Source organism: Nannobrachium achirus (genome assembly GCF_963921795.1).
Source record: "Nannobrachium achirus genome assembly, chromosome: 21".
In the NCBI taxonomy this organism is placed as follows: Eukaryota; Metazoa; Chordata; class Actinopteri; order Myctophiformes; family Myctophidae; genus Nannobrachium; species Nannobrachium achirus.
Genome location: NC_137828.1, coordinates 15,462,395 through 15,486,378, shown reverse-complemented (window position 1 = coordinate 15,486,378; position 23,984 = coordinate 15,462,395). Strand labels below are relative to the sequence as shown.

The window sequence follows — 23,984 nt, the reverse complement described above, 5'->3', positions numbered from 1 at the left end:
CTCCCTCTCAGCTGTCCTTTGTTTATCTATCCTACGCTGTCTCCCTCTCAGCTGTCCTGTTGTTTATCTATCCTACGCTGTCTCCCTCTCAGCTGTCCTTTGTTTATCTATCCTACGCTGTCTCCCTCTCAGCTGTCCTTTGTTTATCTATCCTACGCTGTCTCCCTCTCAGCTGTCCTTTGTTTATCTATCCTACGCTGTCTCCCTCTCAGCTGTCCTGTTGTTTATCTATCCTACGCTGTCTCCCTCTCAGCTGTCCTTTGTTTATCTATCCTACGCTGTCTCCCTCTCAGCTGTCCTGTTGTTTATCTATCCTACGCTGTCTCCCTCTCAGCTGTCCTGTTGTTTATCTATCCTACGCTGTCTCCCTCTCAGCTGTCCTGTTGTTTATCTATCCTACGCTGTCTCCCTCTCAGCTGTCCTTTGTTTATCTATCCTACGCTGTCTCCCTCTCAGCTGTCCTGTTGTTTATCTATCCTACGCTGTCTCCCTCTCAGCTGTCCTGTTGTTTATCTATCCTACGCTGTCTCCCTCTCAGCTGTCCTGTTGTTTATCTATCCTACGCTGTCTCCCTCTCAGCTGTCCTTTGTTTATCTATCCTACGCTGTCTCCCTCTCAGCTGTCCTTTGTTTATCTATCCTACGCTGTCTCCCTCTCAGCTGTCCTGTTGTTTATCTATCCTACGCTGTCTCCCTCTCAGCTGTCCTGTTGTTTATCTATCCTACGCTGTCTCCCTCTCAGCTGTCCTTTGTTTATCTATCCTACGCTGTCTCCCTCTCAGCTGTCCTGTTGTTTATCTATCCTACGCTGTCTCCCTCTCAGCTGTCCTTTGTTTATCTATCCTACGCTGTCTCCCTCTCAGCTGTCCTTTGTTTATCTATCCTACGCTGTCTCCCTCTCAGCTGTCCTGTTGTTTATCTATCCTACGCTGTCTCCCTCTCAGCTGTCCTTTGTTTATCTATCCTACGCTGTCTCCCTCTCAGCTGTCCTTTGTTTATCTATCCTACGCTGTCTCCCTCTCAGCTGTCCTGTTGTTTATCTATCCTACGCTGTCTCCCTCTCAGCTGTCCTTTGTTTATCTATCCTACGCTGTCTCCCTCTCAGCTGTCCTGTTGTTTATCTATCCTACGCTGTCTCCCTCTCAGCTGTCCTACTGTTTCTCTCCTATGCTGTCTCCCTCTCAGCTTTCCTACACGTGCTGTTAAGGATCTTGTTCGTAAGGTATTCAATCAATCAGTCCACTCTTTCTGGATCAGGGCCTACTTGAGAATCTGAAAGTGTTCACAGCCCACCCATCTGACGACCAATCAATTGATTGTGTTGGGACAGGGCTGGATTATCCACTGGGCCGTTGGGCCCGGGCCCAGGGGCCCTTGGCTCTCAGGGGCCCTTGGGGGAACTGGGCCACGTGGTCATTGCCAATTTACTAAAATCCAATGTATAAGTTAAAAAAATATCAAATGTGTGGGCCCCATCCTCTGTTGTCTACAGGTGCTTTCTTGACCCACAGATGATCATTATAGCTTAAAATCCGAGCTGGTAGTGAGCGTCGGGAGGGAGGGGCGTTATGGTGGGGGGGTGGGGGACCCCTAAAATATGATCGGACCAGGGCCCGTGCGGGGGTTAATCCGTCCCTGGTGTTGGATGGAATGGAACTGACTAGTATACTTTAAGTTCCCACTTGATGATGTTCAAGTGGGAATGATCACATTATTTAATTATGTTATATTAATCTTTAGGGGGGTCTAAATTGACCCATACAAGTCTAACTCTGACTGTGTACACTGGGGGAGACCTTGAAATTTGAAAGTTTGAGAAACACTGGTCTAGATCATAATTTTGGGAGCTCAGAGCCCTAAAACAACCCCAACCACGAGTCTGATCGTGCAGTGAGAAGTCTTTGAGGTTGAGCTTGAATGCAAGTTGAATCACACTAATGAAACAGAAGGAAACGAATGAGAAAATCAATGAATAATTTTAAAAAAATCCACTGAAGAGGGTGCAGAGAGCCCTCCTCCCTCCCTCTACCGCTGAAATCGCTTTTCCTCAGCATGCACACAGCGCTGGAAAGTAAATACATGCAGGGACAGGGACGTGCAGAGAATGTTAGAGAGGCAGGGGCTGAAATTCCGAAAAGGGCCTTTTGGTGAAAATATCGAAAATAGCAGAAATTAGCCGACCTCCAAGCTCAGGAGGTCGGCTGTTTTCGGTGCATGATACCACACTGAACTAAGCATAATCGGTTTCTTTTACCATATAGTGAAAACTGCATTCATGGTCTGGAGAGGGCACATGTTACAGATGGCTAAAAGGGCATAGGCTCAAGCCTATGTGTGCACCTGCCTGACTACATGCATTTCGTCGCTGTTTATTGATATCGATCGATATTGTGGTGTCTGGTGTTGATACGTTGACCTGCACTACTGCAGTGGTTCTCAACCTGTGGGTCGGGAACCCCCAGGGGGGTCCCCAAATTATTTTGAGGGGGGTCCCCAGATGATTAACTTAATGTGCAACATTGTTTTCCTCACTCAAACAGTAAACACACCAACATAAAGTTTAAGTGTATAGAGGGTATCTGCACATTTCTAAAGTGACAATTTGAGGACTTTTTAATACCTCTGAAATGACAAATTAAACATTGGCCAAATTGTCAAATATTAGAGGCAGAAATTGTGAAAATAGCTGCTATTTTCACAATAGAACCGTGTTATACAAAATGTAATGCCTCAACTCTTAGTGCTCGTCAGGGTGTTAAAATATGATTCTTTTGGGTGTCGCGGCCTGAAAAGTTTGAGAGCCACTGCACTATTACAGAGTGACTGCCTGAACCATGTTCCACTTAGTCAGACTAATAATAATCCTGTGTACCCGCGCACGGTCCGCTTCACACCACCTCCACTTGGCTTATTTGTGAGGCATTAGCAGACTTAACACTGGGGTTCTTTTTTTCTTCCCTGAGATGTGTTTGTGTAAGAGATTAGAAGCGTGGCGGAGTCACAGACGCGGCAGCGGGCTTTGCCAAGCAATTAAGCGGATTAGATTCAGATGCCAGCCAGGCCCACCGAGCCACAACAAACGTGCACGTGTGCTCATGTAGACATGGCCCGGGGTGTGAGGCGTAAAAGTGCGGGTGCTAAGCAGGCTACAGTAAGGCAGGCAGGGCCTGCTGGGAATTTGACAGGGATGTTACAGAGATGTATATGCGTGTATAGGCTACTGTAGAGCAGTGGTTCTCAACCTTTTCAGGCCGTGACCCCCGAAATAATCATATTTTAACTGGGGACCCCCACCCTGAAGAGCACTAAGAGTTGAGACATTACATTTTGTATAACACGGTGCTATTGTGAAAATAGGCGATCTACATGCTCACAACGCTTGTGAGCATGTAGATCGGCTATTTTCACAATTTCTGCGTCTAATATTTGACAATTTGGCCAATGTTTAATTTGTCATTTTACAGGTATTAAAGGGTCCTTAAGTTGTGCATATACCCTCTATACACTTAAACTTTATGTTGGTTTGATCACTGTTGAGTGAGAAAACAATGTTGCACATTAAGTTAATCATCTGGGGACCACTCCAAAATAATTTGGGGGTCCCGACCCACAGGTTGGGAACCACTGCTGTAGTATAGCAGTGGTTCTCAAACCGTTTTGTGTCAGGGACCCCCGAATTGAAATGTACTGTATTTTGCCACGGACCGCCCATTTGAAAGTGTTTTGTGCCAGGCAGACCCCCGGAAGAGAACATTTCTGTAAAAAAGAAGCAATGCGAGGCCACTTTCACCATGTCCACTCTCTCTACCACGTCAGCCAGTGATCATGGCAACACATGCGTTCAAGTCATTTACAGCATGGAGGCCATTTTTACCAGGATATTTATACTACTGAGCTGTAATCAACCTGTCACTCAACTTCAATACAGCCTCTACTCAACTCTGAAAGGGCTTTTTAGTGCTAATGGATTGATCTTCAGCCCAAGATGGGGATAAAATTAATGTATTTAAAGCTGCACTATGTAACCCACTGAGCAATAGTCGGATATTACATGACTAGTTATTTTTTAGCCGTCATTTCAACCAGCTAGATTACGGTTGTATTCACACCGAATACATACTTTGCAATTTATTCCATAATTCAATAACTATTTATTAAAAAAAACAACAGTAATGTGCATAACTGATCTCCTAATATTGGACTAACATAATTATAATATCCGTTGATCATTATTAAGTATAGTTTAGATCTAGATGAGATTTAGAGATTTTTCAAAAAGAAACCAAAATATACGATCAAATAGCCACCTCAGTCAGTCAGGCAGTGCAGTGCCTAACTAGAAACTGATGGGAGGCAGCAATACACGATAAGTTCTCTCTTTGGGCAGAGAATTACATAATTCATTCTGACAACAACACCCACACGCACACAGTTGTCTCCCCAAACCCCCGACCACACCATTATTCAATAATATTGATTAGATAAAAATAATTTTAATAGCTATTCATCAATACAACTATTTGCATTATCAGAAAACTCAAAAACGTAACCCAAAACCAACGGTGGGAGGCGATGTTACTTACTAATAGTGCAAAACGCCCACTCATCTAGAACAGGCCTTGTGGCTCAGGGGTAAAGTCCTGGTCTCAATACCAATAGATCACCAGTTCAAACCTCACCGATGTCCTTCTTTTCACTACTTTCGACGGCCGTTAACGGCTAAATATAGCCGACTTTTATCGGTCTAATAGTCGTCTAGTTTAAATATAGCCGACTAAAAAACTTTCAATTCTAGACCTTTATAACACTCTTTTTAGACGTGTGGTGTAATAACCGGATAATAGTCCTAGAAATGCTCGGTGGGAACGTCCCTCTTCTACCCCAGATTTGAACCCAGTGCTCACATTTTTGCCATTGAGCAAATAAGAGTCTGTCTGCTTACTCAAGGTGATTAACTGAATCTCGACCATCACATCAGGGCAAGATTTGTGTCAGATCCTTTGTGTCTAGGTGAGTCATGACCTTTGACACGATCTAGATGTCTCAATAAGGGAGAGTGTTTTTTGCAGGTCTTCCAGTCCGAGTGTATCAACAATGCAAATGGGTTAAGGCAGCAGAAGCTTGTGATTGGCTGCGCGGAGGTGACGAAAGTCGGGGGGGGGGGGGCGGAGATACACCAACCCTAACCTCAGTATAACTCTAGGATTAAAACTAACGCTGGTTATTGCTAACCTGGTGAAATGCTAACCTGCCGACGCTGGTGAATGCTAACTTAGTGAATGTTAAACTGGTGAGACCAATTCATAAAAAAAAAGTGCCGCTTTAAGTGTTTGGGTTTTCTAAATACTAAACCAGTGAAAAGTAACAAGAGCTTGTGTCTATGATAATAACGACATTGGACCCATTCCTGAAAAGTGATAGTTTTGGATATCGTCACTGTCAGGCAGAAACCTCGTATCTCCAAGTTCCAAATGTGTAAGCCCTGCTTCATCGTACAAGACTTTCACCCGACACTAGAGCAACACAACGGTTTTTCTTTTTTGGTTTTGATTTGTTTTGTGATGGATTACCTTGGCAAAGATGTTGATCTGGTCCTGGCTCCAGAGGATCTGCAGCATGCCAGCACACACAGGACAGCACGCTCCTGCACGGCCATCACACAGAGGACAGCGAGTCACAACATTGGAATAACCAAAAGAACACATTGGACACGGTTTTGGGGCTCAACACAGAAGCGTAATTTCAGAAAGACCCATATGAAGTACTGCCCATCACTGCAAATAGCCTAGGTATAAAATAGGGCTACGGTGGATTAATGTACGTTTTATAATATATGAATTTAGGGGCTCGATTAAGAAGACGGTAATTAAGGGCCGTGCTAAGGAGATGCCGACTGCCGACTATCGCCTTTGACGCATGAATAACGATCAGCAGCTGATTATGTGATTTGCGATGATGGTAATTGTGCGCTCACCACGTGAAAAATTATTCATGGGTGTGCTTTCCTGAGGAAACCGATGGCATGACCGTGGTAGGTACATTCACCAATCAGAAGCTCGTCCGTCATTCCATTTAACTGGCATAAAACCAGAGGATGGGGGGGCTAATGCTTATTCACATATCACAGTGATATCATGCTTATAAATATCTCACACTCAATAAGGTCTGTTTTATTAGAACCGACATTGTTTGCATATAGAGAAAAAAAGGCGAGAGAGAGAGAGAGAGAGAGCGAGAGAGCGAGAGAGAGAAGGAAGGCTATATTAATATAATACTTTTTTTGTCACGTCCACACATCTATTTGTCTCTCTCATCTCATGCCAGCGTGTCAGTGTGACATAGGCTGGCCTTGTTGAGTGAACAATGGACGTATAGTGGCCTATTAATTAATAGGCTACGGAAAGGCACTGCGGCCTCCTGCCAAAAAAAAAAAAAAAAAAAAGAATCTGATGGAACCAGTACGCCTAATTAAACGAAATAAAACATATCCCACCTGATTTAGTTTGATATTGAGTACAGTAATAATAAATACATTTCATTTATTATTTAGAAATTTACATTTGTAAAATTAGACCAAAAATGACAGAGATGTAAAAGAATAGGACTATAGCTGTTTAATTCATTAATTCATTCATTCATTCATCAGCCTACAGCAAGGTGATGGCAGCCCCCGTATATGCCCCCGGCTGCTGCATGTCCTTGCACTGTAGCACATAATGTACATGTGTGTCCCAAAAAAAAAAACATATTTAGACCTAAAAGCTGTAAACATGCCATGTATACCAGCCTACAGTGCTTCGAGAGCTTTTTTTTTTTTCTTCTTTGGCGGCTTGGCGCGACGCATCGCAAATCACGCATCTATATGAAGCAAAGCAAAACAGCAGATTGATTCCTCATAGATCGGGCAATTATGAAGCGATTTAAAAAAATTAAAGAGATCCATCCAAAATCCGCTCTTGCCAACCTATAATAATTAAATAAAAGAAATCCCCGAAGTCCCATATTAGCATTATATCTTTCATGGAGGAGCCATATGACTGGTACAGAAGAAGGAATGGATTTTTTGTTTTGTTTTAATCAGAACAGAATGACGAAATGTGGCTGAATTATAGGGTAGACTATATAGGCCTGCTATCTGCTGTTTCTTGTGAAGCAAGGCTGCTGCCGCCCAGTCTGTCATTTAGCGCATAAAAGGTGAAGAAAGCACGTCTAAGGATATGCGTTATTTGCTTCAGTTACTCGACCTTCATAATTGCACTGGCCGCACAGCGCAGGTTGATTTACATAGGTTACCTCCCCATACATTAAATATGCGTGCGGGCACCGCACAGCCCGTTGATATGACTTAGCTCCCACGTCTTAATTGCAAAACAACGCATATGAGGGTGTTGCTCGCCACAATCATATGCGACCGGACTTAAATAATACACGAGCGCATACCATACCACGTTCAAAATAGGGCCCTATATCTGCAAAGTAATTAGTAACTAATGTTTTCAAATAAATGTAGTGGAGTAGAAGTATTGGAAATTGGAAATACTCAAGTAAAGTACAAATACCTCAAAACTGTACTTAAGTAGACTGGCCAGATATACAGTGACATAAATAGATAGATGCCTAAGTGGGGCTGCAGTACACAAAAACACCGCCCCCATACTATGGGGGCGGTGTTGTTGTTTCTAGAGGTACCTGAGAATAAAACTTTTTCTAAATAAATCAAATTGACTACGGTTACTTTCTTTGGTCGGTGGTGGAAACCTTTTTTTATTTATTTTTTCTTTTATTATTTGCACATTTATTTAAAAACTACACATTTGAAGCAACAGCATATTGAGTTGGGTTGTGCAGGTGAGATTTAGAAAACCCTGTGGGGTTTATAAGGTTAATCTCACTTCATTTAACAATACAAAATAGTCAGAAATAAAAAGAACAAACATCATAACGACAAAAACAAAACACAACAAATGGATTTACAATCTGAAAAGAAAAAAGACATAATAGAAAACGAAAAAGGTAGATGCAAGTGTGTGTGGGTGTAGGATTGGAAGACTACGTGAATTGTTAATTTATTTCATTAGGTGGGTTCGAAGCTTATATTTAAATTGATTAAGTGAAGCAGACTTACAATGTGTACTTCCGTAAGATTTTCTTTTTGCTAAAATTGATTTTGCTTTTGCTGTTTTGGTTTTTATAGGGACCAAACGATGGGTGTCAAATTTTCCAGACTCCCATCCCCTTTCTGGGGGGTCATCTATTTTGGGACCTCCCAGAACAGCACGCCAGCCAGTCATAATATTAGAGTTGTTTTGTACATTTTAAAACAAGTTCATATATTGCCCTTTTGAAGCTGCCAGAATACCTTTCTGACTTTTGGCTGGGGTCTTTCCTCACCTGGGACCCCCGGAATGACCCCTGAGCCTATCTCAGTACTTATTACAGTCCTTGCTCTGTTCCTGCTCCAGAACAATGTTAAATTAGATCATACTTAACTTGAAGCATAAAGGTTTTTGTAGCTTGTCTCTGATAACAAAAATGAGTAGCTAATACCAGGGGTCTTCCACAGGGGGTCCTGGACCCCCTGTACTTTTACTCCAAATTTGAACACTTTAGTTACAAGTTACTTTGAATATTTCGATTATTACTAAAAAACATTCATTTACCACTTTCAGCCCTATAAACATCCGATCTACAAGCTCACAATGCGTCGTGATGCGACGCATTGCGAGCTTGCAGATCTGCTATTTTCAAAAGATCTGTATACATTAAAAAAAAAAATGACATTCTGCCTAATGAGTACTTTTACTTTTGGTACTTTAAGTACATTTTGATGCCAATGCTTTTGTACCTTTACTCAAGTAAATGTTTCATTCCGGACATTTACTTGTAACAGAGTATTTCTACATTCCAGTATTGATACTTTTTACCTAAGTAAAACATGTGAGTACAAGTGGGACTCATGACAAAAAAGTCCCACACCTACTGGGAGAAATAGAACAATGTGCGAACACAGCAGCAAGATTTGTGAACTGTTGCGACAAAAGAAGACTAGAGACTGGAACACAACCAGTAAGACTCCCTAATCGGGAGATAAGCGACCGTAGGTCACTTATCTCCACAAATAGGGCAAAAAATTGTTTTTCCAAAAACTTCCGGATCCATGTTGATGACATGAGTGTAGACATAGTGTGTAGTGATTTCCGTGATTTGAGGGGCAAAACTGTAGGAGCAGTGGCCAAAAATGTGTTTTAAAAATCGGCCTGTAGGTGGCGCTAGAAGAGGGCCATGTGAGAAATGAGGGGTGGGGTGTCCGCGTTGCCTTGGCGGACGATTAGGTACCGGCCCCGGCTCTCCCGGACGCTCCTAGCCCGAGTTACGGCATTTTATGTGAGCTGCAGTGGCAGGGGGTCCTCCACTGGGGGCGCCACCACTTTTGCATCCGTTCTGGAGCACCAGGAGTGGGTGGTCCCCGGGAATTCCCCGTGAGCAGCCCCGTTGGGGTGGTCATTTGGTAATTTTTGCACATTTGGTATTTTTTTTACACCTGGGGGTCCCCCAGGGACCTGGGGGTCCCTGGAACTCTGGGGGTCCTTGGAGGTTGTAGTTTGGCAGGCAAGGAGTTTGTGTGGAAATTTTGGCATGGATCGGGCCAACGGTGGCCGAGATATGAGCAGGGCAAAAGTGTGACGTGTGAGGTGTGACTGACTGACGGACGCACGGACACCTCGAGCAGCTTTCTGTAGTAAGTGCGACCTACGGTCGCAACTACCCTAAGGACCACAAACCATTGATTGACATCTAGACTTATTGCACATACAGTATGAAACAGAGCTGCTATCATTTAAATTGTATTGAAAAAACAACAAAAAAAAAAAAAACGATACTGCTATTTGTTCCAAATGCTTTATACCCTGTATATATAAAATGACACAATGCGACATAGCTCTGTTTCTACCACTTTTTGTGGTCAGATACTGTATTCTGATTGGCTTAAAACAGTGGTAAATCAGTCAACAACCTTGAGTTGGCTCATGGACCCCACCCACTGTTGTGTTGCATGATTGTAACTAAATAATCTTGCAAGTTACAACTGTGTTTTCTTTCATTTATATGGTAGAAGTGGTAGAAAAGCAATTTACCATTCGAGGGTCGTGGGTTGTTGGCTGATTTACCACTTTTTCAGGGTTGTGTAGCACTCGGCGAAATCAGCCAACAACCTACTCCCTCTCATGGTAAATGGCTTACTTACACAATACTGTATGTATATTATGTTTCCCATTTTTAACTGTTTTCTTTTTACACTTGCTTTGGCAATGTAGCTCCATTGAATTGAACTGAACGGACTCACCGGGGGGTGTGACGGGGACACAGCCGGCGGTGGACAGAGGCGGGCAGCGGATGATGCTGCAGCCAGAGTCGCTGGGCGGGACAGACACCACGCCCACGGCGTGGCACGCCCCCTCGTAGTCCATGGCCACGCGGTCCGAGAAGGCCTCGCACACCGTGTTGTACGTCTCGCCGTTGTGGCCGCACACCGGACCCGGCCTCCTGCACGCCTCCTGCACGGGGAGAAAGAGAGAGAGAGAGAGAGAGAGAGAGAGAGAGAGAGAGAGAGAGAGAGAGGAGGAACACGCACAGTTCAGTTCGGTTCATTTTCAACACAACCACATCAACACGAGCCTGGCGGGCCATCCCACATACTGCGTTCACTCACTCATTCCTTCCCCAGTATGAGGTCTGGCCTTCGGCCTATAGGCAGCTTGAAAAGTGGGTGAGAGTATTTGCCTTGACAGACAGACCCCTCTAACCAATCAGCGTAGCAAAACATCTGTCATCAAAGTGCAGCCAGTCGGAAGAACGGCAAACAAAGACGTCTTGTCGGCCGATGAGCTCCGCTAGCGCATACTCCTGTTCCTTTTTAATTGTTGTAATTGATTCCAACTCTGAAATAACGTCACTTATTGCTTGTTTTATTGTTTCAGCGTTAACTGTTACACTTGTTGCATCGAGGGCAGCCATGTTGTTTTGAAAATGCTGCAGCAAACATCTACGTCACCATCTACACATGGACCAATCAGGGGAAGCTTTTCACTTGTTTTGCGGACTGCGGTTGAAACGCATTCACTGATTGGCCCCGATCAGAAAATGATCGGGGCCAATTTCTCATAGTCGCTGCCTATACACGGAACCTGATACTGGGGAAGGAACTACTTATTATAACTCTACGGGAAGGAATGAGTGAGTGAACGCAGTATGTGGGATGGCCCGCCAGGCTACATCAACACCAGTTTAAAAGTCCAAACCAAAGAAAAGGCCACCCACCCCTATACCAATTGGCAACAGTAATATAATAACCCATGTTAAAACCCATAACTCTAAATGCTAACACGCAGCGTTGTGAGCATGTAGATCGGCTATTTTCACAATTTCTGCCTCTGATATTGGACCCCCCTCGGGGTCCCGACCCATAAGTTGAGAACCACTGAACTAGATGACTTATTTGACAATGAGAGTTATTACAGAGTTGGTTCACCACCGTTTTGTGAGGTTGGAACTTCGATGAACCACTTGAACCCTAGAAACCCTGGGGGCAGCATTCGCTAGGGGGAGCGTTATTTTATTCTATCAGGAACGCAGTGCTTCGCGCACGTACGCACGCACGCACGCACGCACGCACGCACGCACGCACGCACGCACGCTTTCATCATTTATTTATGTCCACATAATACAGTACGAGGACAAAAATATTTACAAGGTGCTGTAAAAGTGTAGACTCAGCTCCTCTTACATCCAACCTATGTACATGTGATAGGCTGCCAAAGATAAACACAAGTAGAACGCACCGGAGGAGCAGCTGGTACTTAATGACTTCAGTCATAAAGGCTTCCTCTGAGCTACAGTCAAAGGTGCAGGCCTCTTCAAGAATGGAAACTGAGTTGGAGCCTTCATTGACAACAACAACAACAGAGTTGAAACATGGTAGGTAACGGTTTGACACAGGAATGTTTGTACATTTCCACTGACGGTGTAAAATGTTTGGATATGTCCTTTTGTTTTGAGATTGGCTATTCTGTCGAGGCGTGCTATGTAGAGCTCTTTATAGGCATAGCAGCCATTCAGAATGTGTGACATGGTTGCTGTAACAAGCCCTGTGGTGTGTGAGCCAAACAATGAGGTACATATGGGTGGAGGGGAACCCGACCCTACCCGATAGCGTCACAATCATTTTAAACACTTGAACCATTTTATACCATATCTATTCAAAAATAGCACATGCATATGCAAGCTCATAGCACCCAAATGCATGCTAATCTTTGAATATATAAATCATTTAAAGCGAACATTTTTCAACTTTTTAACTTTGCTTAAGGGGATCCCTGGAACAAAATATTTAGAGTTGGGGGTCGGCGTCCAAATACATATAAGTTTGGGGGTCCATCCATCCATCCATCCATCTACAACCTCTTATCCTGAATCGGGTCGCGGGGGTAACAGTTCCAACTGAGATTTCCAGATTTCCTTATCCCGAGCAACTTCCTCCACTCCCTCAGGGAGTATACCGAACAGCTCCCTGCATCCTGTCTCGCAGCAATGCGGCGAGTACGCTGGTATGGCCACGTTATCCGCCTGCCCGTGGAACATCCAACACACACCATCTTGGCCTTCAATCCCCAGCAAGCTGGCTGGAGACGACCGGACCAAGAGGCGCTCCCCGCACCCGCTGGCTGGATGTGATAGCCCAGGTCCTTAATGCATGCAATATGACACTGGCACAAGCTCAACACCTTGCCCACGACAGACCCAGATGGAGAGACCTGGTTGCCATGGTTGGCTCTACGCGCCTTGAAGTGCAAGAGGACTAAGTAAGTAAGTTATGACCCACACTTCATGACCATAGGTGAGAGTAGGAACGAAGATTGCTCGGTAGACAGAGAGCTTTGTCATCCGGCTCAACTCTTTTTTTTCTTCACCACAGTGCGATTTAGTGGCTACAAAACCGCTCCTGCTGCTCTGATTCTCCGATACTTCAACTCCTTCACCTGGGGTAAAGCCTCATTCCCCACTTGGACTGCATGAAAAAGATTGAGAACCACTGATTAGGACAAATCTCCTAGCCGGTACAAAACCGTCTGGAGATGACGCGCTCTCTGCGAGAGTAATAAAGTATTTTTGTTTACTGGGTGCAGGATTCGAGTAAGTAACAGGAAAAAAGGGAATATCCGCACTCTCTGGAGTAGTTTCTTGTAGATTTATTAAATCATTAATTCACAGCATCTCACCGAATAGACGGACCGGTTTCGGCCGTGTGGCCTTCCTCAGCGTCTCAAAACTAAACTTCCCTGGGCGGAAGTGACATATAAAGATGAGCTACAATCATGTGCAGCTGAGTCTCATCAGGAAATACATTACATCATGTGTTTACCTTCTCTTTTTTTTAAAAAGTTTTTAAACAGTGAGTAGAAAATAGAAAACATTACATCATGCAGTTTCCACAAAGAATCCAATACATTTCAAAAAAAGAAAATAAACAATTTACAAAAAACAGTTCAGTAATAATTCCTCATTCAATCCCTTAGGAAACTCAGTATTGAGTGTATGGATCCAAAAAGCTTCCCTTTGGAGCAGTAACTGGTCTCTATCCCCACCTCTTTTTAAAGGGCTAACTGTCTCTATACCTTGAAATCTGAGAGTACAAATGTCATGTTTAGTAGTATTAAAATGCCTGGCTACCGGAGACTTTTCATCCTTGTTTCTGATGTTGCTTTTATGTTCTATAATTCTTGTTTTCAGCTCTCTTTTAGTTTTGCCAACGTAACAGAAACCACAGGGGCATTTCAATAGGTATACCACATATTTAGTCTTACAGGTTATTCTTCCTTTTACCTTGATTTTTTTACCTGTATGTGGATGTGTTATAGTCTCTCTAGTAATCATAGCATTACAGTTAGTGCAACTTTTACAAGGGAAGTTTCCTGAAGGTAAGGTAAGATAAAAAGTGTTTAGGTTGTATAGAGATGTCATTGTTTATTAATTTGTCACTTAGATTCTTAGCCCTCCTATTTGCAAAAATAGGGGGAGTCGAAAAAGCAGGTCCTACCTCAGGATCGCTCGACAAAATATGCCAGTGTTTCTTGACTATTTGTCTAATAGGCTGAGTCATAGGAGAAAACGTGGTAGTCATGACTATGGGCTGTTCTTTCAAAACGAAAGGTTTGGGGACAAGGAGACCTGTTCTCTCTAAGGGATTAACTTTTGACTTGCTTGTAGTTTAATTTCTCCCAATTATGCAAATCTTTTCATGGGGAAATTTGAAGAAGACTATGTGTATAAAGATAACCCTTATAGAGCCCATATAAAAGGCTGGTGTAGGTACATTGATGACATTTTCTTTGTGTTTGATGGTTCAGCTGAGATGTTGAACGAGTTCATGGTTTATATGAATTCAAGGTTACCTTCTATAAAAGAAAGAAACTGTGCCTTTCCTAGATGTGTGTGTTAAAAAATCTACTACAGGTATCCAAACCACGGTGTACCGGAAGAAAACTGACCGTAATAACTATCTACACTTTTCCAGTTATCACCCTGCTGGTTTGAAAAGAGGGTTACCGTATAGCCAATTGTTAAGATTGAAGAGAATTTGTAACACTGAATTTGAATTTGAAAATCAGGCTACGGAGATGTGTAGTAGGTTCAGAGAAAGAGGGTTTAATGAACACATTTTAACTACAAGCAAGTCAAAAGTTAATCCCTTAGAGAGAACAGGTCTCCTTGTCCCCAAACCTTTCGTTTTGAAAGAACAGCCCATAGTCATGACTACCACGTTTTCTCCTATGACTCAGCCTATTAGACAAATAGTCAAGAAACACTGGCATATTTTGTCGAGCGATCCTGAGGTAGGACCTGCTTTTTCGAATCCCCCTATTTTTGCAAATAGGAGGGCTAAGAATCTAAGTGACAAATTAATAAACAATGACATCTCTATACAACCTAAACACTTTTTATCTTACCTTACCTTCAGGAAACTTCCCTTGTAAAAGTTGCACTAACTGTAATGCTATGATTACTAGAGAGACTATAACACATCCACATACAGGTAAAAAAATCAAGGTAAAAGGAAGAATAACCTGTAAGACTAAATATGTGGTATACCTATTGAAATGCCCCTGTGGTTTCTGTTACGTTGGCAAAACTAAAAGAGAGCTGAAAACAAGAATTATAGAACATAAAAGCAACTTCAGAAACAAGGATGAAAAGTCTCCGGTAGCCAGGCATTTTAATACTACTAAACATGACATTTGTACTCTCAGATTTCAAGGTATAGAGACAGTTAGCCCTTTAAAAAGAGGTGGGGATAGAGACCAGTTACTGCTCCAAAGGGAAGCTTTTTGGATCCATACACTCAATACTGAGTTTCCTAAGGGATTGAATGAGGAATTATTACTGAACTGTTTTTTGTAAATTGTTTATTTTCTTTTTTTGAAATGTATTGGATTCTTTGTGGAAACTGCATGATGTAATGTTTTCTATTTTCTACTCACTGTTTAAAAACTTTTTAAAAAAAAGAGAAGGTAAACACATGATGTAATGTATTTCCTGATGAGACTCAGCTGCACATGATTGTAGCTCATCTTTATATGTCACTTCCGCCCAGGGAAGTTTAGTTTTGAGACGCTGAGGAAGGCCACACGGCCGAAACCGGTCCGTCTATTCGGTGAGATGCTGTGAATTAATGATTTAATAAATCTACAAGAAACTACTCCAGAGAGTGCAGATATTCCCTTTTTTCCAACCACTGATTAGGCCCATAGCAACTTATGTTTTTTTTCAGAGAACTGTTATGGTTTAGAAGACATTTTCAGAGACAGCCTCAGGCATTAATGGCTTAACTCCAGACAATGTTGCTAAGACACCCTGCTTCGCTGAGGCCGAGGAGACAATACTCTACCTGCCAGTGTGTCAATTACCATAAGAGCTGCTCACTGCAGACCCAATACAAATGCCTCAGAGGATTTGGGTCTGCGCTTTGTCCGCAGGCATCTCTAGCTCTAGAAAGATGTTAAGTGCATTGGATTGTATTGGTATTCACGGGGGAGAGAGTTTCAAATGGAAACACGTTTCAGGAAATGAAAAAAAAAAGAATAAGAAAAGAAAGAACCTGTGTTTCGATAGATCCAATGAAGTTATTATTTACATAGTCACAAGCTCTTGCTAATACTTTTCATTGGTTCAATATTTATGAAATATAACCAACCCTCACACACACTTTCACTTAAAGGGGAATTTCGGTCAAAAACAACTTTCCTACCTTTAAAATGATGTTTTTGGAAGCCTTCAGGGTGATCCAGGAGTTGTTTTGGCCAAAGCAGGAATTTATTCCATTTTCGATTGTATGTCCAGCTCAAAACAGCACATATAGGATCAGTTATTATTCCGGTTATTTTTCTCGCTTCAAAGTACATTTTTTCGCTTTGTATCAGTCTCTGGTGCTCTTGCTAGCTACGGGAGGTACTGTTTCCACGGGAGCATCCATGTTTGTTGACGAAACTGTGACCTTTCAACTCCGCCTAGTTGGTGCAATCCCGGCTCTCGCCACTAGGGGCGCGCCGCATACTAGACCCAGTCTATGACTAGACCACAGATATACAGTAATTCTATGCTGCTGCTACTCTCATAGTACCTCCCACCCCACTTCTCTGGTGCTTTGTTTCGGTCTTTTCTATCTCTTATTGAATAATTTGAATATGGGGATAAAACAACACTGATGGCTCATTGATGGCCTATCTCAGTCTATTGTCAGTCAACATTCCTACAGAGAGCTGTGAAAACCCCCTTGAAAATGTAGTCCTATTTACACAGTATGTAAATGTAATTTAGCCCTATAGTCTCCCACAACTTTTTATTTTATTTATTTCAATTGGATCATTACATTACATTAGAGATTTGAATTATTTGTATCATGATAGCCTGTCTCTGTAATGCTATATTTCTATACATCTCATGATCTCAATAGAATATCCAACATTGAAAAAATATATATTTTTTTTTTTATTTTTTTCCAAAAATATCCATTGTATTGTTTTAAATGTGGCTTTTTTTTTTAAATAAATGGGCAATGAGTAACAAGGAGTATATGTTATTTCCGTTCACATGAATACATGTCCTTATCTCTCATCAAGAAATAAGCTCAGACATAATAAGATTTGTTGATTGACCTTATTCACAAACCTTTTCAATCGTTAGCTTCTATTATAAGTTTAGCCAGAGCTTGTCAAACACATGCATAGTTACAACTATAGTTTGCAAATATGAAGACACATGTATTTAGAAGATCCTCCTTTTGTAAACCTAATCTGACTAGCTTGTCTAGTATTTTAACTTGCATTATAATGTATCTCTACCGCAGCATTTGTTACATTATTCAAGACACCTTTTGGGGTTGTTTTGGGGTTGACAACGACCCTAATTTGCATTCCATCAAAAAGCTCCAGCTATGTCCTCTTCTTTTGAAAAGGATACAATAGGCTGATATTTACATACTGTAGGTGTGAGTTATTTCTGTATACCCTTTGTTGAGGCAGACAACACTTTTCATATACGAAAGACAGCTTGAGGGTTGCATCAGTTTATTCTACAAATGATTTTCTTCACAAAGCAAACAACAGCAGAAGGGAGTTGGTCTAGTATGCGCCCTAGTGGCGAGAGCCGGGATTGCACCAACTAGGCAGAGTTGAAAGGTCACAGTTTCGTCAACAAACATGGATGCTCCCGTGGAAACAGTACCTCCCGTAGCTAGCAAGAGCACCATAGACTGATACAAAGCGAAAAAATGGACTTTGAAGCGAGAAAAATAACCAGAATAATAACTAATCCTATATGTGCTGTTTTGAGCTGGACATACAATCGAAAAATGGAATAAATTGCTGCTTTGGCCAAAACAACTCCTGGATCACCCTGAAGGCTTCCAAAAACATCATTTTAAAGGTAGGAAAGTTGTTTTTGACCGAAATTCCAAAAAATAGCAGATAAACAAGCTAACATACAAGGTTTCTGTCTGACAGAAACCAAATGCTCGCCATGACTGTGCAAACACAGCAGCTGCTGGTGTTAAAGCTGAAGTGTGCGTGTGTGTGTGTGTGTGTGTGTGTTTGTTTGTGAGAGAGAGAGAAAGGGAGAGTGAGCGAGTGAGCGTGTGAGTGAGTGAGTGCATGCAAGAGAGTTTGCGTGTCCACACACACACACACTAACATTTCAATTTGAGAACATAGGCCTACACAAGTACACTCTACAAGCCTGACTGCTGTTTCAGATTGTTAACTGTAATGAAGAGTGTGCCTCCGCATATTAATGTGTTTTAGGTTCAAACAGGGCTATACAGTAGAGGGCCAGATCAATGGAGTTCAACAGCAGTTCAATGTGCACAGTCTCTGCAACATTGACAATAGGGACTTTAACTCTTTTACTGCCTTATTTATTATTTAGTTATTTGTACTACTGCCATCAAAAAGTAGTTTACCTTTGCGATACCTTTGCCACTATTGTTTATGTGTGGTGGAGATTTGAGAGCAGCGTTACGGGAGCTGTCTTTACTGTAGACACCCGCGAGACCCCTCATCAGCTTACAGTGCTCAAACAAGGTAAAAGAACGAGCATTCGTATTGGCAACGATCACTCGCCAGAATGGGGCGAACGTTAACGTACATAGCGGTAAAAAGGTTAAGCAATGATGGCTACGGCAGTCCGCTACGGCAGTGTTTCTCAAATGGGGGTACGTGTACCCCTAGGGTAGTCTCGCGTAGCCAGACAACCATGCCACAATCTCTGAATGCTATATAGTCTGGAACAGCAGCTCCCGAACGGCGAGTATCGAAAACGGGCATTAACGTTCAAAAAAATATATTTTAAAATGTCATTTCTGCTAAGCAGCAAGCTAAACACGCTTATATGATTTTTATTTATATAGGCTAATGATAAATGTGTGTGATGTGAGACGGAAACGGAAGTGACGTGGGGGCTTCACTTCCGCTTCATCTTCGCACTCATCATTTCTTCCCCGGTCTGCCAGACTGTATGCTGGGAGCATTTGACCAAATCGCGGAGGCAACAGTCTGGCCATGCGAGACTACCCCTAGGGGTACGCGAAGGTACTGAAGGGGGTACTCAAGAAAATTACCCCAAAAAGAAGAATAGAGGTATAAATCATGCTAATATTGTTCATAGTTAAATAATTGACTACAATTGAATGAGGAGGGTAAAACAACATGTTATGTTTAATGATGACACATGGAGAAACTTGATATGACCCTGAGTTGCTAACCCAAATTACATGGTACCAGGCAACTGGGATGGCTTTTAAAGTTGAAGTTATTGACATGAAAACCGTTTGATTTTATATTCTTTGGGCTTAATATATAGCGTCATATATTTATGTATACTATAATTGCAGTTTTATAAGCAAAATGTTGTTGCCGGGTAAAGGGGGTAATTGGATTCAGAAATCAGGGAAAGGGGGTACTCAAGCCAAAAAAGATTGAGAAATACTGCAGAGCAGGGGTTTTCAAACTGTCTTGACTCAGGGCACCCTGGCAAATAACTTTTTCATCCACGGCACCCCTAAATTACACTCTTAAGTATTAGAATCCTATATCATATATTACACTAGGTAAATATGTACATCTTTCCACCTGAGAATACGGCAGGCTATGTCACGGAGAAATATCTGTTTCCATCAGAACTGACTGAAATAAACTTTATACTGTACTTGAAGTTTTAACCCCAGCATCCCTATTCAGGGTTCACCAAAATGAATAAATAAAAAAAATGTGTGATAACGTTGGGATGCGTTGTGAGCTTGTAGATCTGCTATTTTTGGTGAAAAAAGTTGGTGAAGAGAGTTGGGGTAGATCAGGGGAAGGCAAACTTTATGATCAAAAGAGGATTTATTTTTTTATTTTTTTTGACAAAAACTTATTAAAAATATGTTTGGAGCCACAACAAGATGTTTGCTTTATATATTCATTTGTGTTTTTTCTGGTCTTTCAATATTACTTTTTTACTGTTATTTATTTGTATTGTTTGCTAACTTCTCAAAGCAGATCAAGTACAATAAGCCAGCATGTGTTGGTGGTGAAAGCAAACAACATATCCAAGCATTCATATATTCTGTATTTTCCTTCAATAATGAGTTTCTTATTTTTATCTGGTCTCTAGGCAACAATTGTTTTGTGAGAATCTCAGATCAGTGTTTCTCAAATGGGGGTACGTGTACCCCTAGGGGTACGCGAAGGCACTACTCACGAAAATTAACCCAAAAAGAAGAATAGAGGTATAAATCATGCTAATATTGTTCATAGTTAAATAATTGACAACAATTGAATGAGGAGGGTAAAAAACATGTACTGTTATCTTTAATGATGACACATGGAGAAACTTGATATGAGCCTGAGTAGCTAACCCAAATGACATGGTACCAGGCAACTGGGATGGCTTTTAAAAAAGAAGTTATTGACATGAAAACCGTTTGATTTTATATTCTTTGGATGGGGGGCTTAACCCATCTGCCGCCGTTGACGGTGAGGATTGTCATTGAAAGGGTTAATACCATGGCGCCGTTGACGGTGAGGACTGTGAATCTTACTGTATATACAGTAAAGATATTATTACTTACTTAATGTCGCTCCGGTCCCGCTCGCATCGGTAATGTCGGCGATTTGTTTACAACGCACGTTGGGCGTGCACGCGAAGTGAAGCTCCTCAATGTTAAGTCAATGGCGAGGCCCATAAAGAAACTTCATTTAAACAAAATAGCCATTTTGAGACATTTTGCAGCAGATCTAAATGTAAACAAGGCAAAAGGCAGGGCGCAGCCATCTTCATCTTCTTGTAGCACACTGTCATGTGACTAGATGACGTAATCGTTGCCGTCAAGTGATAATCCAAAAAAACAAAAACAACCCCCTTCCGGCCCTTCAAAATAATAGCGGCGGCCGACGGAGGAAACGACGTGGCGCCGAGGCACCAAGCAACCTTCAGATTAAGAGGCAGTAGATGTGTTAATATATAGCGTCATATACCACTATTTATGTATACTATAATTGCAGTTTTATACATATTATTTTGTTGCCGGGTAAAGGGGGTACTTGGATTCAGAAATCAGGTAAAGGGGGTACTCAAGCCAAAAAAGATTGAGAAACACTGCGCTACGGTAACCCAGGGTTCCCACACATTTTTACCAATTAATTTCCAAAACTTTTCCAAAACTTTTCCAGAATATTTAACCCGAATTATAGGACTAGATAACAATAATTCAGCTCAATAACGAGTCGCTTACTTCTATGCGCAATGCCCCAAAGACAGGTAGTGTATGGCAGTGGATCAACCTTTTCTGGCCGTGACCCACAAAACCCTGACGAGCACTAAGAGTAGAGGAATTTTGTATAACACGGTTTTATTGTGAAAATAGCCGATCTACATGCTCACAACGCCTCGCAACGCGAGGCGTTGTGAGCATGTAGATCTGCTATTTTCACAATTTCTGCCTCTAATTTTGACAATTTGGCCAATGTTTAATCTGTTATTTCAGAGGTATTAACAAAATCAATAACCAAAGACAATGCATAGCAATTTTTTCCAGGACCTTCCAGGACCCTTGATCGATTCCAAAACTTTTCCAGTACTGGAAAAATATTTTTCTAATTTCAAAATATTTCCAGGAATTTCATGACCGTGGGAACCCTGGTAACCTAGACATGGATCAGTGCTCCATAGATAAACCTGCTTGCCGACCCAGCCCTTCCTACTACGGCAGAAGCTACCTTTCCACGTAGCGGCTTGACGTCTGCTGCATAGACGTGTCACCATGGGAACCAAAGAGTTCAGTAAAAGGTGTGGGAAACTGTCAGCGACGGCTGTTTGCTGAACGACTCTGACTGCTGCGGCCATCGCGTCATAGCAGCTGTACTTCCGCCTGACGGAGCCGCCCTGAAAACCGTCCAAGCTTAAAGTCCCAATCATAATATGGAGAAACCTCCTATCTACATATTCTAAGTGTTTGTGTTGAGACTTTTTTGTCTCAGGGCACCCCATAAATATTGTTTTAATCCGAGGCATCCCTACATTATAATTTTCACTCCCAGCACCTTATCGGCATTGTCGGGTGGAAACCTTGTATGTCTGTCTATGTGTATATTTATCATCTATAAAATGTACTAAACTAGTGAAAACAGCCGATCTACAAGCACACAACGCCTCGCATCACTAGTTTTGTGCGACAGTCTTGTATGATGAAGCAGGGCTTTGCTTTACCAAAAGACGTACACATTTTGAAAGTTGGAGATACAAGGTTTCTGCCCGACAGTGACAATATTTTAGTGAAAGTAGCAGATCTGCAAGCTCGAAACTCGAAATATGTGACTTTTCAGGATCCTAATTCTAAAATAGCAAAAGCAGCAGATCCACAAGCACAGCGATTCGAGCATGTGGATCTGCTACTTGCTTTTGTGTGACGCTGCAGTATGATCAAGTAGGACATTCATTTACAACAACAAAAAAACTGTTAGAATATGGAGATCGTGGGTTCAATTCCCGCCGGGGACACTGTGGGTGCTAAGGGCGTGTTCTCTCCTCCAAGTCATCAGTGCCCAAACCCTATAGGTGGGGTTGGCAAAAGGGTCTTTCTGTGTGGAGTTTGCATGTTCTCCCTGTGTCTCCTAGGGTAGATACTCTCACAAAAAAACGTAAAAAAGTAATCCTGGTCAATTGACACTGGGTGAAAAAATGGGTTACAAAAATTGTGGGATAATCGTGGGATATTTTGAGGAAAAAAAAAATATCCCAGCGTGATTTCCACACTACAACATAAGAACCTGTCTGTTTGTGTTCTCTTGCCTTGTTCCATTCCCTCAACTGTTAAAATGGACCCCAGACGGATTGAACCCCTGTTAATCTTTCTCTCTAGCCGTTTTAGAATAGATAATTGACACCGGGTGAAAAATGGTTTACAAAATCGTCAGCAACAACGATACGTATAAAAGGTTATCTATCTATTAAACGAGCAAACTCACGCTCTAACGCTCTAACGCTCACGCTTATCCACGTTTATCTATTCACTCAATTCAGCAACTGATCCCAAAGTTCACATGGTATTGGCCATTAGCATTATACCAGCGGTGACGGAGCCCGAATTTCATTTCTCCCAAATGAAAGCTGTTTATTAGCCTTTTTCTTCCACTTCTGTTCAACTCTACAGCCTGTTGTCAGGGTTACGGTCCGTTCCTCCAGGCCATGGGATCTGTAGCCCCACACACACACACACACACACACACACACACACACACACACACACACACACACACACACACACACACACACACACACACACACACCCCTCTCTCTCACAGTTAGGAATGTGCATGGTCTCTCTCTCTCTCTCTCTCTCTCTCTCTCTCTCTCTCTCTCTCTCTCTTTCTCTCTCTCTCTCTCTCTCACACGCTTTCACCAGGTGTGTTTTTTGATGTGTCTCATCTTCCAACGGGTATGAAAAAACTATGTGGAGCAAGTGCATACATCCCCATACTTCTATTCACCTAAATTTGCTGTTAAATTATTTGTATCCATCATAAATATACACTCCTCCATGGGCTGTTCCTTACATATTCTCACTTACGCACCAGTTACAGTAACTTTCCCCACAACCCACACTCTGCACATATTTTGGAGCACATATCTTCGAACGGGTAAGGTCTAGTACTGTATATTCCCCGGCCTCTTAAACACACCTGGCACTGGCCCATGTACGCCAGGGTCTTCCCCGTCTGGTAGAGCTGGCACGGGTTGGCGTGCACCATGCCATCCGTGTCACAGGCCGGGTCCAGTTGGGTCTTGTCGCAGGCGTTGGGCCGCCCCACACACTCGTACTGCTGACAGGGGTAGTCTGACGAGTCACTCAGACACACTCGCCGCTTCGGGATGCACCTGGGAAACACACACACA

At 42.3% G+C, this 23,984-nt stretch overlaps 1 protein-coding gene across 1 annotated transcript in view; it reads right to left on the bottom strand.

Moving 5' to 3' along the window:
• The window catches only part of reck (reversion-inducing-cysteine-rich protein with kazal motifs), a 224,212-nt gene that overhangs the window by 32,781 nt on the left and 167,447 nt on the right, over positions 1–23,984 (bottom strand). Inside the window, exons 17-19 of the mRNA XM_080752182.1 lie at positions 23,771–23,966; positions 10,345–10,555; positions 5,570–5,643 (exon numbers count right to left, since the gene is read on the bottom strand). Coding sequence (XP_080608308.1) covers positions 5,570–5,643; positions 10,345–10,555; positions 23,771–23,966 — 481 coding nt within the window. The remainder of the gene's footprint in view (positions 1–5,569; positions 5,644–10,344; positions 10,556–23,770; positions 23,967–23,984) is intronic.